This window comes from Copidosoma floridanum, unplaced genomic scaffold (assembly GCF_036245765.1).
Source record: "Copidosoma floridanum isolate Cflo_tuat_1 unplaced genomic scaffold, Cflo_Japanese_pri ptg000019l, whole genome shotgun sequence".
NCBI classification, from domain to species: Eukaryota; Metazoa; Arthropoda; class Insecta; order Hymenoptera; family Encyrtidae; genus Copidosoma; species Copidosoma floridanum.
In genome coordinates this window covers 11,059,476-11,074,030 of record NW_028321896.1, presented here as the reverse complement: position 1 = coordinate 11,074,030, position 14,555 = coordinate 11,059,476, and the positions used below count along the sequence as shown (strand labels likewise).

Below are 14,555 nucleotides of genomic sequence, written 5' to 3'. Positions count from 1 at the left end.
GTGCAGTCCTTTCTGGCAGCTACGGTATTGTATTAATTTCCCCGCGTGGGCCACCTCCAATCGACCGGATCAAAATAAACATTTGGCATCGCGCCGCGGGCCTGGGTTAGCCGCAAGTATTTACACCCCTCGGCTGAGTATGCACGTATGTGTCTCTTGGCCAAAGGTAATACCATCCCTCGTGGTTGTCAATTGAAAAATTCCTCGACTCAACGATCCACGAAAATTAAAATAACCGAGGTAGCGTTAGCGAAAAATGAAGAAAAACCGGTGACATCGTATTTCCACGACGACAAAACGAAAAAAAAAACAACAACGAAAAATCACACTCAAACGGTTCCGTGGAGTATCGAGTGCACCACTCTCTCTCTCTCGGCTTCTGTCACTGCTGGGGGGTTGCAGGTGTTGGTACGCCCACGGAGGAGGGAGTGCCCCTTTCGTTCGAGGGATGAGAGAGAAAATGCGACTGGTCGATAAGCACGAGCCATATTCGTTATTTCCAAGGCCGTGCATCTCTTTGCCTCCAGCACCACCTCCGTGTGTACGTATGCAGTGAGTATATAATATACCCACAGCAGGGAGAGAGAAAGAGCGCTTTTTCTTTCTTTTTATTTATTTGTTTTTTCCCACCACACCTGCTTCGTCGCGAGAACGCGGTGCAAACTTTCTCTCTTACCTATACTCCTCCTCGTGCAGGTTCCATCCGTATTCCAACTGGAATGACTCTTTTCTCCTTTCCTCCCCCATTGTTTGGGCTGTTTTTGCGTGCGTGTACTACTCGCGGCTCTTGGCTCCGGGACACCACGAGCACTGGCTGCTATGTGTATATATATATATACACACGTAGAATGCCTGCGTGATTTTTCAGGACTCTCTCGAGGGCTCTCGGTGCTTTTGCGCGGAATTTTCTGGAGATTTCTTTCTTTTTTTCTCGAGCACTGAATTTTGTTTTTCTCCTCCCCGTTGGCTTAGCCGCTTGGTTAAATTTTCAAGCTTGCGGATGTGTTTTCCTTATACGCGTTTGATGCTGCGTTTTCACTCTTTTTTGTTGTTGGATTTTTCAAGGACGTAACGTAAATCCATGGGGTCGCTTTATGTCTTATCATTTTTGATGGAATAATATTATATGCAACAAGTCCACTATCCGAAGGCAGAGATATTTATACATCGCTCAAGTGAGTAATAAAAATGGGTGACTCTGGAAATGTTACACTTTATGATATTGAATAAGAGTTTTATTATTGAACAATGGCTCGAAATTGTACGGATGCGATCGGACATTGTGCCCTACTCTTATCATTTATGCTTTCGTTCACGCGTATCAGTAATAATAAAATACATATACAATCTATATTCTTATTTTTCAGTGTCGAATTCAAAGGGTTAGAGCTTGCGCAAGCTCGCCTATCCTTAGATACACTCATTTGAGGAATCAAATAAATTTCTACAGTACGTGGATGTCATGGTTGCCCAAACTGAACAAATGAGAGGGAAAAAAAAGAATTGGGTCATTGCGACAGCATCGAAAAAAAAAAAAAAAAAAAAAAAAAAAACTTAAAAATATAAATGAAGCTTTTAGCTTTGAAATTAAAAAGCCGCGATCCTCCTGCCCCCAGCAGGTACATTCGCACGCATTCCAAAATAACTTCCAGCGCGCGTACAGTCACTTGACAAAACAGCAACAGCCGTCCTTATGTAATTTTCCCAACTGCGACCTTTTTTTTCCCCGAGTACTCCTGCCACGTGTAATACCCCTTGAAGCGTATACACATTTATGCCCGCACTCATCACTCATACCATCAACATCAGCGCCTTGATCCCCGACCAAGACGACGGAGTAGTCGGTGCTCCAGTGTACGTATAAACACACGAAAGGGCTGCAGCACTCCCCGGGCAAAAGGGGTTGGAGGGGCGGGGGGGAGTAGAGGAGTTGCACTTGCAAGCTACGCTCGCCAAATGCCGGGGCACACGCCACGTCTGTGCCTCTCGTGTGCATCTCGCGTGATGATGATGATGGTATAGTCTCGGAGCCGAGCGAGGTATACAACCATTAGAGAGAGGGAGGACTAGCTCTATATATACGTGCACACTCGCCCACCCTCCGCTATGGTCCGGGATTAGCGAGGACTTGTTTTTCCTTCCTTTCGACTCTCTGATGCCGGGTGGGCGGAACTGCTCGTTGCTTCCTGTAACGGGAGCCTCTTTTTACCAGATTTCCTCTCTTTTTCCGAGCTCATGAAAAAAAAAAAAAGAAAAAAAAAAGGTACAATTATGTGAGCACATTTATTAATACCGGGTGGCCCTTTGGGGGTAATTATATACGTATTAGGCAAAGATTTGCATGGAATGTGAGGCTGACGGCATATGCAGCAGTATAATGAGACAAGCGAGTAGATTCTGACGGAAATTAACATACGCGAAGGGGGGGGGGGCACATGAGCATATTTTTGAATTCGCTTAATGCACATAGTCTACAGTGGGTGGAGAGATAACGCCCAGCGAAAAGTTCCGGGGTCTCGAGTGGATGGGATGTTTTTTTTTTTTTTTTTTTTTTTTTTTATATAAGAGGTACTTGCAGAGCGCGACTGTATTTGTTTATTATTTTCTCTTTGTTTACACGTACATGAACTCTCATGTATAAAAAAATGCAAGGTGATGGTACACACGAGAGCGTTTACTCACACGGTCACAGGATATGATTGTAAATCCAATGAAAAGGAAAAAAAAATGCAAGGTCAATAGAGTTGATTTATTTTTGAGATACGAGGCGATGATTATTTTTTTTTTTCATCGATTATCGCGTGGTGTGTATGTGTGTGAAATTTAATTACGATAAAACCGGGTGATTATTAAAATTACGAGCTACGCGGTATTATATATTGACCCTAGCTAGCGTGGATTATTTATCGCTGTTTTGTGTGTACAGTAGCGAGGCCGTTTTTGCGTCTAAAATAAGCATGGAGTGAAATCCCGGGACGGTAATTTATGGCTGCCACCGCCAGTAACGGTTGCAACCGGCCACCGTTCGTCCCGCGAAAATTGTAATTTACTCCGTTTTGACGATCTACAAATGAAAACAAAATCATGTCACGTGAATTTGAAAAATCCGTTGGATCGAGGCAAGCTGCGTGTGTTGACGTACCTTATGGAAGATAGAACTCGCACGCGGGTTGAAAACGAGTACTTTCTCGTGGATTTGTTTTTTTAAGAAAAAAAAAAAAAAAAAATTTGAGCTTAAGATGTGTTATTCGAAAAGTTTGGCTTTGCGAATTCGGGTCAAGTTTTTGCTTCAAAGTTGAAAAGGGTGTAGTTTGTAAACTCGATGAAAAATTTCCTCTCCTTGGCAGCAGGTTTTTCCTTTTTTTTTTAATGTTCATTTTGAACTTTGAGTAATAGTTGGGAAATTTCTGTTCAAAAATTACGGATTCCTCCCCATCCCGTGCTCACGAAATTCTACAAATGGACGTTTTTATCAGATAAAGTTTCTTTGCAATTAGAAAATAATACGCTGGGGCCGATGAACGGACAAAAGTTTTAATGCTAGAAAAAATTCGAGTAAAATGCAACTTTGTCTCCTTTTTTTCTCTCTCTCAGTCGAGCTGTTTATGCGTAAAGTTAAAAAAGTTGGCCGAGACAGCGCATTTCGAGAGAATTAAAACTTTGAATTCAACTTTTGACGCGTGAAATATATACACACATTTACCCTCATTCGAACGGACACTTCATTTTACACGCGATATAGCAGCTCGAACCAAAGTGGTAAAAAAAAAAAAAAAAAAAAAAAAGAACCTTGAAGTAAAAATAAAAATAAAAATATAGTCGATAATATCTCTGCCCCATTATTTCAATATTTCACTGTCGAGAAATATTGACAAAATTACTCCTGCAACTCATCATCGCTCCAAAATAAACTTATCGCTCGGCGTTGATCATTAACTCGAGCACGAGTTGAGCCGGTGTTTAATTATTATTCCCGGGTAAGGCTATACGTAAATACATTTTTTATAAAAAAAAAAAAAAAAATTAATAACAACGATAATCATAATAGTACGCGTCCTGTATAATCACCAAGGTGTGCACACACAGAGCGGCTGAAAGGAGATTTTTTTTTTCCTCGTTTGGTTCCCAACAACTTTACCCCAGAGGGAATTTTTCCCCAGTCTCGAGAAAAACAAAAACGCCGACCAAGTTGAAGGGGGAAAAAAAATACAAAGGAAGAAAATTCATTCATCTCGTGGCAGAGATGCTGCTTAAAAGTCTTGTAAAGCGATTACACAAGCTTTCACGGGAAGGGCGCAAAAGTTTAAACGAGCTTTCGTGCCTGTACATGCAAGCCACTATTTTTATAATGAATTTTCGGTCCGGCGCTTTCGCCATTTTTTCTCTCGACCCGCAATAACCGTATGCGTTCCTACGAAAAAAAAAACACGCGGACTGCTATGTACCACGAGGGTAAGGAGTCGAGATCTTAATCAACGCTACCGAGAGATAATCACACGATTTCGAGGCGATTGAATTACACCCATGAGGCATGTCCTTTTTAAATCGCAAAATCGATTCCAACACAATTACCACGAGCGTTTCCTTGTACCAATAAATTGAATGACTTGAAGGGCCGTATGTGTAAACGATTGGATTACTTACTTTTTTGCCTTATCCGTACACACGAGGCAAAGTGAAATTGTCTCAATTTGCTTAATTTCACGCCACGGGCAAGTAGTACGAATGAGATTTGTCAGACGTGGCGTGACGTTTGAACAAGTGGCTGAATCTACGGAAAATTTCATCGGACGCGACCATACTTTGGAACACCCAAGTAACCATATTCTTATTGGGCGAAAGTATGAAAAAAAAAAAAAAATCACATTATTTTTTTAAACCAACCATTATTTATCATTATTAACGTGTAATCAAAAAATACATACACTTTCCCCTTTTCTGATAAAAAAACTACGAGGCATCGGTCGCTGTGCATAAATATATATATATATATACGTCACCCGCAAAACAGTATCACAAACACATCGTGGGACCACGAGCACGGAGTGGCAAACTTTTGGGGGGGTGCATCGACCCGAGCGCGAAATCACGAATGGCATTTGCCGAGAGGAATCCGTCAGAGTGCAAATATTGCCTCTGCAGGTCAGGTGTGCCCCGGGTTTGCTCGTACTCGCGGGAACGTTGTACAAACACAGACGCGAAACGACCCACGTAACACACCGAGCTCGCAATATTTTCGAGGCGAAAGGGTGAACGGTCTCCACACGCTCACCCCACACACGGCCACTGCAACGCAAAGCGATTATTGCCGGAGAGATGCCGAAAAGTAATGCTCGAGCGGCACGCGACGACTGAAGGAGTGGGTATACATATAAGGGGGAAAAAAAAACAACCCTCCCGTAGCGCTCAGTACCGCGATGATTCAAAGTTACGTGGAGATTTTTATTCCTCGGTTATGGCCCGCCACTTAGCGTCTACTATTCACCCGGTAGTAATACACGAGGGGAGGCTGCGCTGCCTGGAGCCATCGGTGCTGCTCTTCCGTCGCTCCCTCGTGTATTACTTTCGCGCGTTGTGTATGACATTATCTACCGCCAACCGACTGCGTAGCGACACGCGCCCGTGTATTCTCCAAACGGAGACAGAAAGACGGTGGTATGGTATTCGGTCGGTCGATCGAGGGGGCAATTAGTGGGAAGATTTTTCGAGAAAAAAACGGACGAGTTTCCTCGATATGATGCTGCATACACACGTGGTATTATATAGTAGATGTAAAAGAGGGAACTTTGCCGAGAGCTCGGTATATATATATACACGTTGCACCGAAGAAAAATGTCGCGTGGAAGGGCGAAGGAGAGGGCAAATAGGGCATTGGAACTCGGGGCAAATATTGAATGTGCCGCGAAAGCGATTTGTCGAAGCTGCACGCGCGGGAAATACTTAATCGAGCCAATTTCAAATCGATCGATGGAAGACAGGGGATTTCGAAATCCAATTTACCGCATCGCGTGACCTTTTTTGCCATTTTGTTTCTTCGGATGCGCAAAAAAAAAAAAGAATCCTTTTCATTTGAACGACATTGTTATACGTATATTATTATTTATATAGCATTTTTCACTGCTCGATCGGTGATGTAACGCATTTCGTGCGATCGATTTGCGCTCAATGAAATTAATACACCTCGATTGCGAGTAAAGTACCAGATGGAAAAATTTCTGTCGAGTCAACACGCAGCTAAATAAATGGAATCGGAATGTTATCAAAGTCCATCTGCATGTTTCATGCCTCTCGCGTATATATATGCTCAACTCTGCTCTCAACTTTGGCAAACAAATTCGATCGAAATCGTTAAAACTCCGCACGCACATCGGAGAGGAAGACCGAGTTTGCTCGATACGGTATTTTTCTTCGCAATTATTGACCAACACACCCTTTGTAACGGATCACGTGCAATCTTGTATACGCTATTATGTAATATGACGGCTAGCATAAAAGTTTCGCGCTTGTTTCATTTGAAAAAAAAAGAAAAAAAAAAGCTTTTCCAGTCTTAATTTCTTTGTGGAGCTGATTTTTGCTGGAACTGCAATCAGGTGTATCAAACTTTCGGAATTGCACCGGGACATAAACGTCAAAAAGTTCGCCAAGCGCATGTGTACGAACAAATTAATGTTATTTGCACTAAAAAAAAAAAATATATAAATAAAAGTTTTCTTTTAACGCGCGGCGAAAGACCGCATACCTATGTACTACAGGAGTGTCCTTGTTTTTTTCTCTACCACTGTACGAGTGACATACTTTCTAATTGTTTATTTCGTGAACTCGGGATTACCAGATACCGCCGCGCTTTCCCCTTACTTTTTTATTTTAGTTTTTAATCATTTCGTTTCATCTTGGGTGAGTCTGGAATAAAGTTTTATTTGAAAAAAAATGTTCGAGAACCCTTGAGTCGCGTTCAGCTTTAAAAGCGAGAAGCTCGAAAAACTTTTTTTTTAATTGAATTTGTATCTTGTACGTGTGTGCCTGCACGTCACAGCACACGCGAACGAATATTTGTAAAACAAAAAATATCCATCGGATGCATCGTTGCGTGTTTTTAACGAAACACACAAATATCACAAGTTTTACATTTTTTTGCTTTTTTTTTTTATCAGATAGTTATAGTCTCCGTAAATAAAAAAAAAAATCAAGCTGTACATCCAGGATATGCTCATCGTGATTCCCATGAAAAATCTTGTTACAGCAGATTTATATAATAAAGTAAAACATATAAAAGTTTCGATGGCTTATCGCGATATGCTACACACACACGCATACCGGCTAGTCGTTTGGTTTAAAGACTACATTTTTTTAATACCGCGCGAAACTTGGCTAAGGTTATATCGCTTTTATATATCCACAAAAAAGAAATAAGCTGATGGCTTTCCATATTTCGATCAAAGTATCCTGTCACCCTTATTTAAGTGTGGAAATTTATACTTGCAAAATTAATCCCATGAAATAAGAATTTGATGAGTTTAAAAAGTTAGATGAGCTCCTGTACAACCGTGGGGTGAAAAAGAAAAAACACAGGTCTTGTTTGAAATTCGGATAAATTTTCAGCTCTACTTATCTCTGTAGAATCGAAATTGCTTCGAATTTTTTTGCACTTCGGGGCAACGCATTTTTTGTATATAAATTTTATCTCAGACTACATGTAGTATGATGATAAAGAAAAAAACGATCTATTTGACCTATATGTTTTGCACTTCCAGATGGATGCCGCGTCCTGCGATGAGGCCGGCCGACTGCGATGCGCCGTCCGACTGCATCCTGGTGGTCGGCGTTTCCCGGCCAAAGCTCGCCGCGGCCTTCCTCACAGTGGCCCTGCTCTCCCTCTTCCTCACCTTCCACATCCTCTACGACAGCGCCGTCTACAGCCTCCGCGCCGCGGCCCAACAGACCAACGACGTGCACCTCGAGCTCCTCGACCCCGGCACCACCGAACGGACCCCCCTTCCCTCTGCCTCGGTGTTCAGCGGCAACCACCCGGTCCCCAAGGCCCACTTTCCTCGCACTAATCGCCAACTACCCCAGGCCATCATCATCGGGGTGCGCAAGTGCGGCACTCGCGCCCTCCTCGAGATGCTGTTTCTCCACCCGCAGATACAAAAGGCCGCGGGCGAGGTCCACTTCTTCGATCGGGACGAGAACTTTGACAGGGGCCTCGAGTGGTACCGCAAGAAGATGCCCTTCTCCTTCCACGGGCAGATCACCATAGAGAAGAGCCCCAGCTACTTCGTCACCCCCGAGGTGAGTCGCTTGCTCCACCGGTGCTCTCGTCGCAGATCTTGTGCTTACACGTTTTCGTGGGGTGTTTCGGTTGTTTCGATTTATGCGCGCGCGCGGAGCGACTCCTATGCGTACAAAACAGCCTCGGGCAAGTGTACATATAATATATCATGCGCATTGTTTGCCACACATGATAATACCTACCTGCCGATATTGCCCGTAAACTACGCGTAGTTTCATCAAATTGAAAATTCCCGTCAAACGATGAGCCGTTGGGTCCATGAAACGCCGCGGTATTCATCAGAGCTCGTCCCGAGGCGCGTGTGTATAATGTGCCCACTCGCGCGATACTTGTCGATGGCTGTATTGGCGTTGTTTGTTGACCTTAAAACATGTTTTGTGTTTGCGTCGTCATTGAAAAACCACGTGGGCGCGGTGAATATTGGTGTAGCTTATACCACTTGGGGCTTCGATCGGTACCGGGAGTCCTTTGTTCGCTTTTCATTGGCGACCGCGGCCCTTTTGTCCCCCCTTGCGTTCTCTTTCCAGCGACGAGGCTCTGGTGAATGCAGAATTTCGCGGACTCGATGACGTTTTTTCGGGGGGACGGGAAAAAATTAAATAGCCGCACGGGGTTTTTTTCTCGGATCTATTTACCGAATTGAAAGTCTGTTTTTTCTCCTCGTGCTTGGGTACTTCGTTTTTTTGAAATTGAATAAAACCAACGTGAAATTCGGGTCAACTCCATTTGACGTTTCTATTTTTAATAAGCGACAAGCATAACTTATTATTCATCTCACGGATTCAAAGTTGTAGTGTATGCGGTATCTATAGCTCTTTTTTTCTAATAAGTCGTGAAACTGACGATAAATGGACGCGTAATATATATTTTTTTTACATATATACAGAAAGAGAATAATAATTTTTCGCACTTGAAAATGGCAAAGATGCACTGCATGGGTCGTGAGAGGAGCACAAGAGCACATGTGTGTATTTGTTGTTTTGTTTCACGTATACACACACACTGTGTTTTGTATGTGTTGACGCACATGCACCAATGGCCGATAGCCAAAAATGCACCCGAACGATAATCGGTACTACCCACTGAAGAAGTTTAGTATATCGTATTTGGTACACGATAAAACGCACCTTTTTTCCCCGAAGAAGAATACAAATAGGTTTCGATTGATCTTTCACGCTTACTGCAGCTATAATTAATGATGAACGAACGGAAAAACATTTTAATTGGATGAAGCGCAAAAAAAATCTCAATCAAAGCCTCGCGATGTTTGATAAAGTCGATCGGTAACGAGCATACGGGTGTACGTTTGACGTTAATTATCATATTAATTAAACGTGCTTAGATCGCGTGATTTTAAACATTCAGCTTTGCCGATACACGAGTATTGCACATGAATCAGTAACGCTTCAATCAAATTTTAAGTATATACTACACCACTTTGGGTTAACAGCTCCGGTGCGACGCTCTCTATTTGAATCGGTAAAAAAATCGGAAACGCGTGTCAAGCTCCGTCAGAGTCGTAAGTGCCTATACGCGAATGCATTAAATTTTCAAATTCTTCGTTCACTCGGGGGGCTGTACAAAGTGCACATCGCCTCGTCAATAATTCCGAAGGAGGTACGAGGAAATTTGAAAATCAGAGACCTCCACATGGTGTATCGAAAATCGATGTTCCAGCCAGCGAGTGACGTATCATCGACGCTAGACAGAAATCTACACGTATATCCAGCAAGGATCATCCGATCCTTCATCAATCAGATTGGACGGAGAGTTTAATATTACATCGAGCAGTTCGAGATTGCATGTGTGGATCGTTTACACAAAAAATGCAATATTTTTATCGGTACTTTTCAGGCATACTATTTGGAAATTTTTTCCTGAATTTCGCCTCCATGCAAAGTGTTGCTACAATTTAGTAGTAATAAAGTAAATGATTTAATTGATTTTTTTTGTGCAATGATCCACATGTCTCCGGACGGCTTCGACGCAATGTGGCTGTAGAGAACTACCCTGTTTCCCGTGCACCCATACGTATTGAGAAAAAAAAAAAAAAAAAAAAAATACTGTGACCAATTGTGACGTACAACGTATGGGGTAGTTCTCTTACAATTGACTACATTAATATGTATAATTTTTCTTCTCCAAATCTAGCGGAATGCAACCAGCACAGCGTAGCGTACAAATGGCACAAAATTGCACATCACAGCACTGACATTGTATTAATAATAATAATGATAATGATAATTATGATAATGTTGATGATACGAGTATCACTAATAAATGATAATCAACGTGTGTCTCACGTGTGTGCGCCGCAACTGCACTCCATCACCTTTCTATCTTCTGCACGCACGCACAAACAATCTCTCGATGCACGCTCGATGCACCATCACGTCACGTACGTATTTTTATATGCATATGTACATTTATAAGAACGAAATGAAAAATTTACTTCATCAAATGGACAAAATCGTGTAATGTTTACATCATTTTTGTACAGCGTGAGGACGAAAGGGCTTGTCACGCCGCGGTGTGTATTGTATTACTTATAACGACACTGTCACGAATGACAATGGGTCGTCGGGTACACCTGACTCGTGGAATAATTTTTTTTCCTTTCCTTCGTTTTCAACCAGCAGTGACGTTGACACTGTGTTATTTTTGGTTTGGAAACGTGGATTATTCATCTACCCCGTGGGTTGAATACAGTACAGTCGTTTCACTTTTTCAAACAACAGAGACGAAATATATATACTGTTTGGTATTTAACGGTTTAACGATTTTTCGTGACAATCCCTTTCGAGTGCCTGACCCGAGCTCCTTGAAAAAAGAAATATACCATCCCCAAGAAATACCTCCTCCATTGTACACTGCGTCGCAAGGTTCCTCATCTGTTTTTAATGTCATGGTATTAAAGTGAAAAATATGTATGTTATTAAATAAATCACATTTTCATCGGACGATTTTTAATGACCGGTAAGCTTGAAAATTATTCGCTTCAACATCGAAGCCACGGGAGCTTGCCAGAAAACTAATTAAATACTTTGAACAATTGGAAAGAAAAAATCTGAGAACTTGATAATTTTTTACGCTACAAAAAAAAAAAAACAAAGCTCGCGCTCCAGCTTTTCAAAGCTTCTTTTCATTGGTTGCAAACTTTGAAAGATTACAATAACGAACCTCTCAACTTTTTAATTCGGAGCTCAAGGGAATACTCGCAAAAAAGAAATTACTTTCAAAGGATAAAAAAAAAACGCGTACTTACCTCAGTTACAAATCCAAGATCCTGAAAAAATGTGAACCCAATGCTACCTACCCTCCTCCTTGAAAAAAAAAAAGTCACGAATGTACCCCACCAGGTGCCGGAGCGCATCCACGCGATGAACTCGAGCGTCCGACTGCTGCTGATAGTCCGCGAGCCGGTGACCCGCGCCATCTCGGACTACGCCCAGCTACGGAGCCACGCGGCAACGACAGCCTCGTCGCTCCCCAATGCCAACTCCACGGCTCTCCAGCAGCGCAGCTTCGAGGAACTAGCCATACGAGCCGACGGCAGCGTCAACGAGAACTACCGACCCATCTCGATAAGCATGTACCACGTGCACATGCGCCGTTGGCTGTCGGTCTTCTCCCGCCGGCAGATCCTCGTGGTGAACGGCGACCAGCTGATAGACGACCCCGTGCCCCAGCTCAAGCGCATCGAGAGCTTCCTGAGGCTCGAGTCGCGCATCGGTAGGCACAACTTCTACTTCAACCGGACGAAGGGCTTCTACTGCATGCGCGACGACACCGAGGAGAAGTGCCTGCGCGAGAGCAAGGGCCGCAGGCACCCCCGGGTCAGTCCTACGGCCATGGCTGCCCTGCGTGGCTTCTTCTCAGGGCTCAACCGGATGTTTTACGACCTCATCGGCGAGGATCTCGGCTGGCCCGAACAATGAGTCTCTCCTACTCCGCACCCACGACCCGAATAACATTCGCTATAGATTACTCCGGTCTCTCTGTGTGTCCGTCGTCTCCGTACACTTTTGGCCTCCGGTCACTACCTCCGGTTCGACTACCTTTATTATAACATTATATGTACACCCGCACGCCGAGCTAGGGGGTGCGCTCTTTTGCTTTTCCGAAGCAACCCGAGCGTGTGAACGTCGTTTTTTATTGGCGCGTCTTGCGAATAATATCCGTAGGGCTGAGTCTGCTTTTCCCTCTCTCTCCCTCTGTCTATAGCCACGTGCATCAGGGTTCTCGGGATTTTTCGAAAATTCCGTACTCAGCGCTGGTAAATCAAGTGCAGTATCGGGGAAGAGGAAGAGGGGACTTTAGACAAGGGGGGGGTATTAATTTAGGTGGATTGTGACTCGGGAGTGCAGGTGAGCTTTGGCGGTAGAGAATGAGCTCTGATAAGCAAATGGACGCGAAATATACGTCATTGGTGGTGATGGTGGTACAGCTAACATCACGTGTACGCAGAGAGAGGGAGGATATGGAAAAACCGAGGGTATAGGTATGACGGTCGAAGAAGCACAAACAGCAGAGTCACTCGAGAGGAGAAAAAAAAAAAAAAATAGAAGAACGAGAACCTCCCTCCCTCCCTCCCTCCCTCACTCGAGATCGATCTTTGCTTTTCCGTGCCCGAGGCTAGCGCCCGATGGAGGAAATTAACAAAAAGCCCGTTCTCGCTCTTGTCCTCCCTCCTCGTCCTCCCTCCTCCTCCTCCTCCTCCTGACCAATCAATTCTCTTCTCTTATCCACCCCCTCCCCCCGTTTATTAATCTCTTTCTCCCGTTCTTTGGCTCTTCAAAAGCACTCGCGCGCGCGCGAGAGAGGGACACGGGAGTTCAAGTCAGCGAACGTGCTCGCGAAATGTGCTTTTCACGCTGGTAATTGCTCGAAAGACAATTCAAGTGCCCCATGTACATCGGGCGTACACAAATATCGGAAAAATTGAAAATACCCAAGTAATGTACCGGTCCGAGGGTCCGAGTGTGCGTGATCCTTTTTTTTTAATTATAATTATCATCACTGAATAACGTGTATGTTTATACATACCCACAGTGGGACGCGGCATAATGGAAATCACATATTCGGGGAGGATGATGGATGCACCAGAGGGAGGGAGAAAGATTCTTTTGAAAAATGAAGTTTATAACTCATTTTTGTTATTCCGCACGCGAACGTAAGCTTCGTTATTTCATCCCTCCCCCTTTCTGTGCTCCAAACTGCCGCTGCTCTCTCGTTGCGTTATATTTTTTTGTTTTGTTTCATTGGACGCCCGAGTGCACTGGAAAAAAAGCCTTCCATCCATCGGAGAGCGCAGCCGTTTCGAAAATCCGGCGGGAAAATTTGCACCACCAAGCGTTTGCACATCATTCTGTACACACTGTACGTAGAGGTGAAAGACTCCCTTTGGCTGTGATCATCCACAAGGTGAGAGACTCTGCCGTATACCCATGAAAGTTCGGGAGACAAGATGTATATATGTCTCAAAGACGACGCGGACAGGATCAACCAGGGAATAGAGCTTTGAGTTCAAACGTCGCACGAGCAGAACTTTGCCGCGCCGTCGAACGTGCGTTAATTTAACTCCGAGCTGGAGAGGCAAGCCTCCACCCTCGCCAACCTATATTCGCAAGCGCGTGCGTGAAAAAGCTCCCGAGCACTGGGCATTACTTTGATGTATTTATAACCGATTCGACAGTGCAAAAATATGTATATCGCTGTAAGCAGATCCTGATACCGTGTCAAGCAACACACTGGGCTAGTAATTCCGTGTTTAACCAGAAGAGAGAGCTAAACTCGCTCCACTCGGCGAGTGCAGGGTGATAAAAGCTCCACCACCACCACCTCGAAGCGCCGAAAACTAAGTGGGGCTGTACATGGGAATTGAAAACCACTGCCGGTCCCGCGCACACACACACGTGCGCTTAATTAACTCGCGAGGGGGAGTGTAGGTCTAAGCTTGACCGCGCCAACAAGAAAGAACTGTGTATACGTACGTGCGCTTTTTACGCTTTCCGCGACCCCGTTCCCGCGCATTGTGCCTCGTTTTTCTTTCTTTCTTACCCCCCCCCCCTTTTTTTTTGAAACTTTCTACTTTCGCGGGTCGAAAGGCTGGATGATTCTATTTTTTTTTTTTTTTGTTCCAAGGAATCAGCGCTTTTGTACGTATATACCCGTGACTTGCGTTTTTTCCCTCGGATATGTGTTTTCGCTGGTCGATCCGGCGTACGGGATAACTTTAAAACGAGTCAAACGAACCACTGATTAC

At 44.0% G+C, this 14,555-nt stretch overlaps 1 protein-coding gene across 1 annotated transcript in view; it reads left to right on the top strand.

Annotated features, from left to right (window-relative positions):
- Positions 1-12,288, top strand: part of Hs3st-A (Heparan sulfate 3-O sulfotransferase-A) — a 41,516-nt gene extending 29,228 nt beyond the window's left edge. Inside the window, exons 3-4 of the mRNA XM_014360094.2 lie at positions 7,752-8,289; positions 11,650-12,288. Of these exons, the coding sequence (XP_014215580.2) occupies positions 7,752-8,289; positions 11,650-12,228 (1,117 nt within the window). The 3' untranslated portion in view covers positions 12,229-12,288. The remainder of the gene's footprint in view (positions 1-7,751; positions 8,290-11,649) is intronic.
- The last annotated feature ends 2,267 nt before the right edge of the window (positions 12,289-14,555 follow it).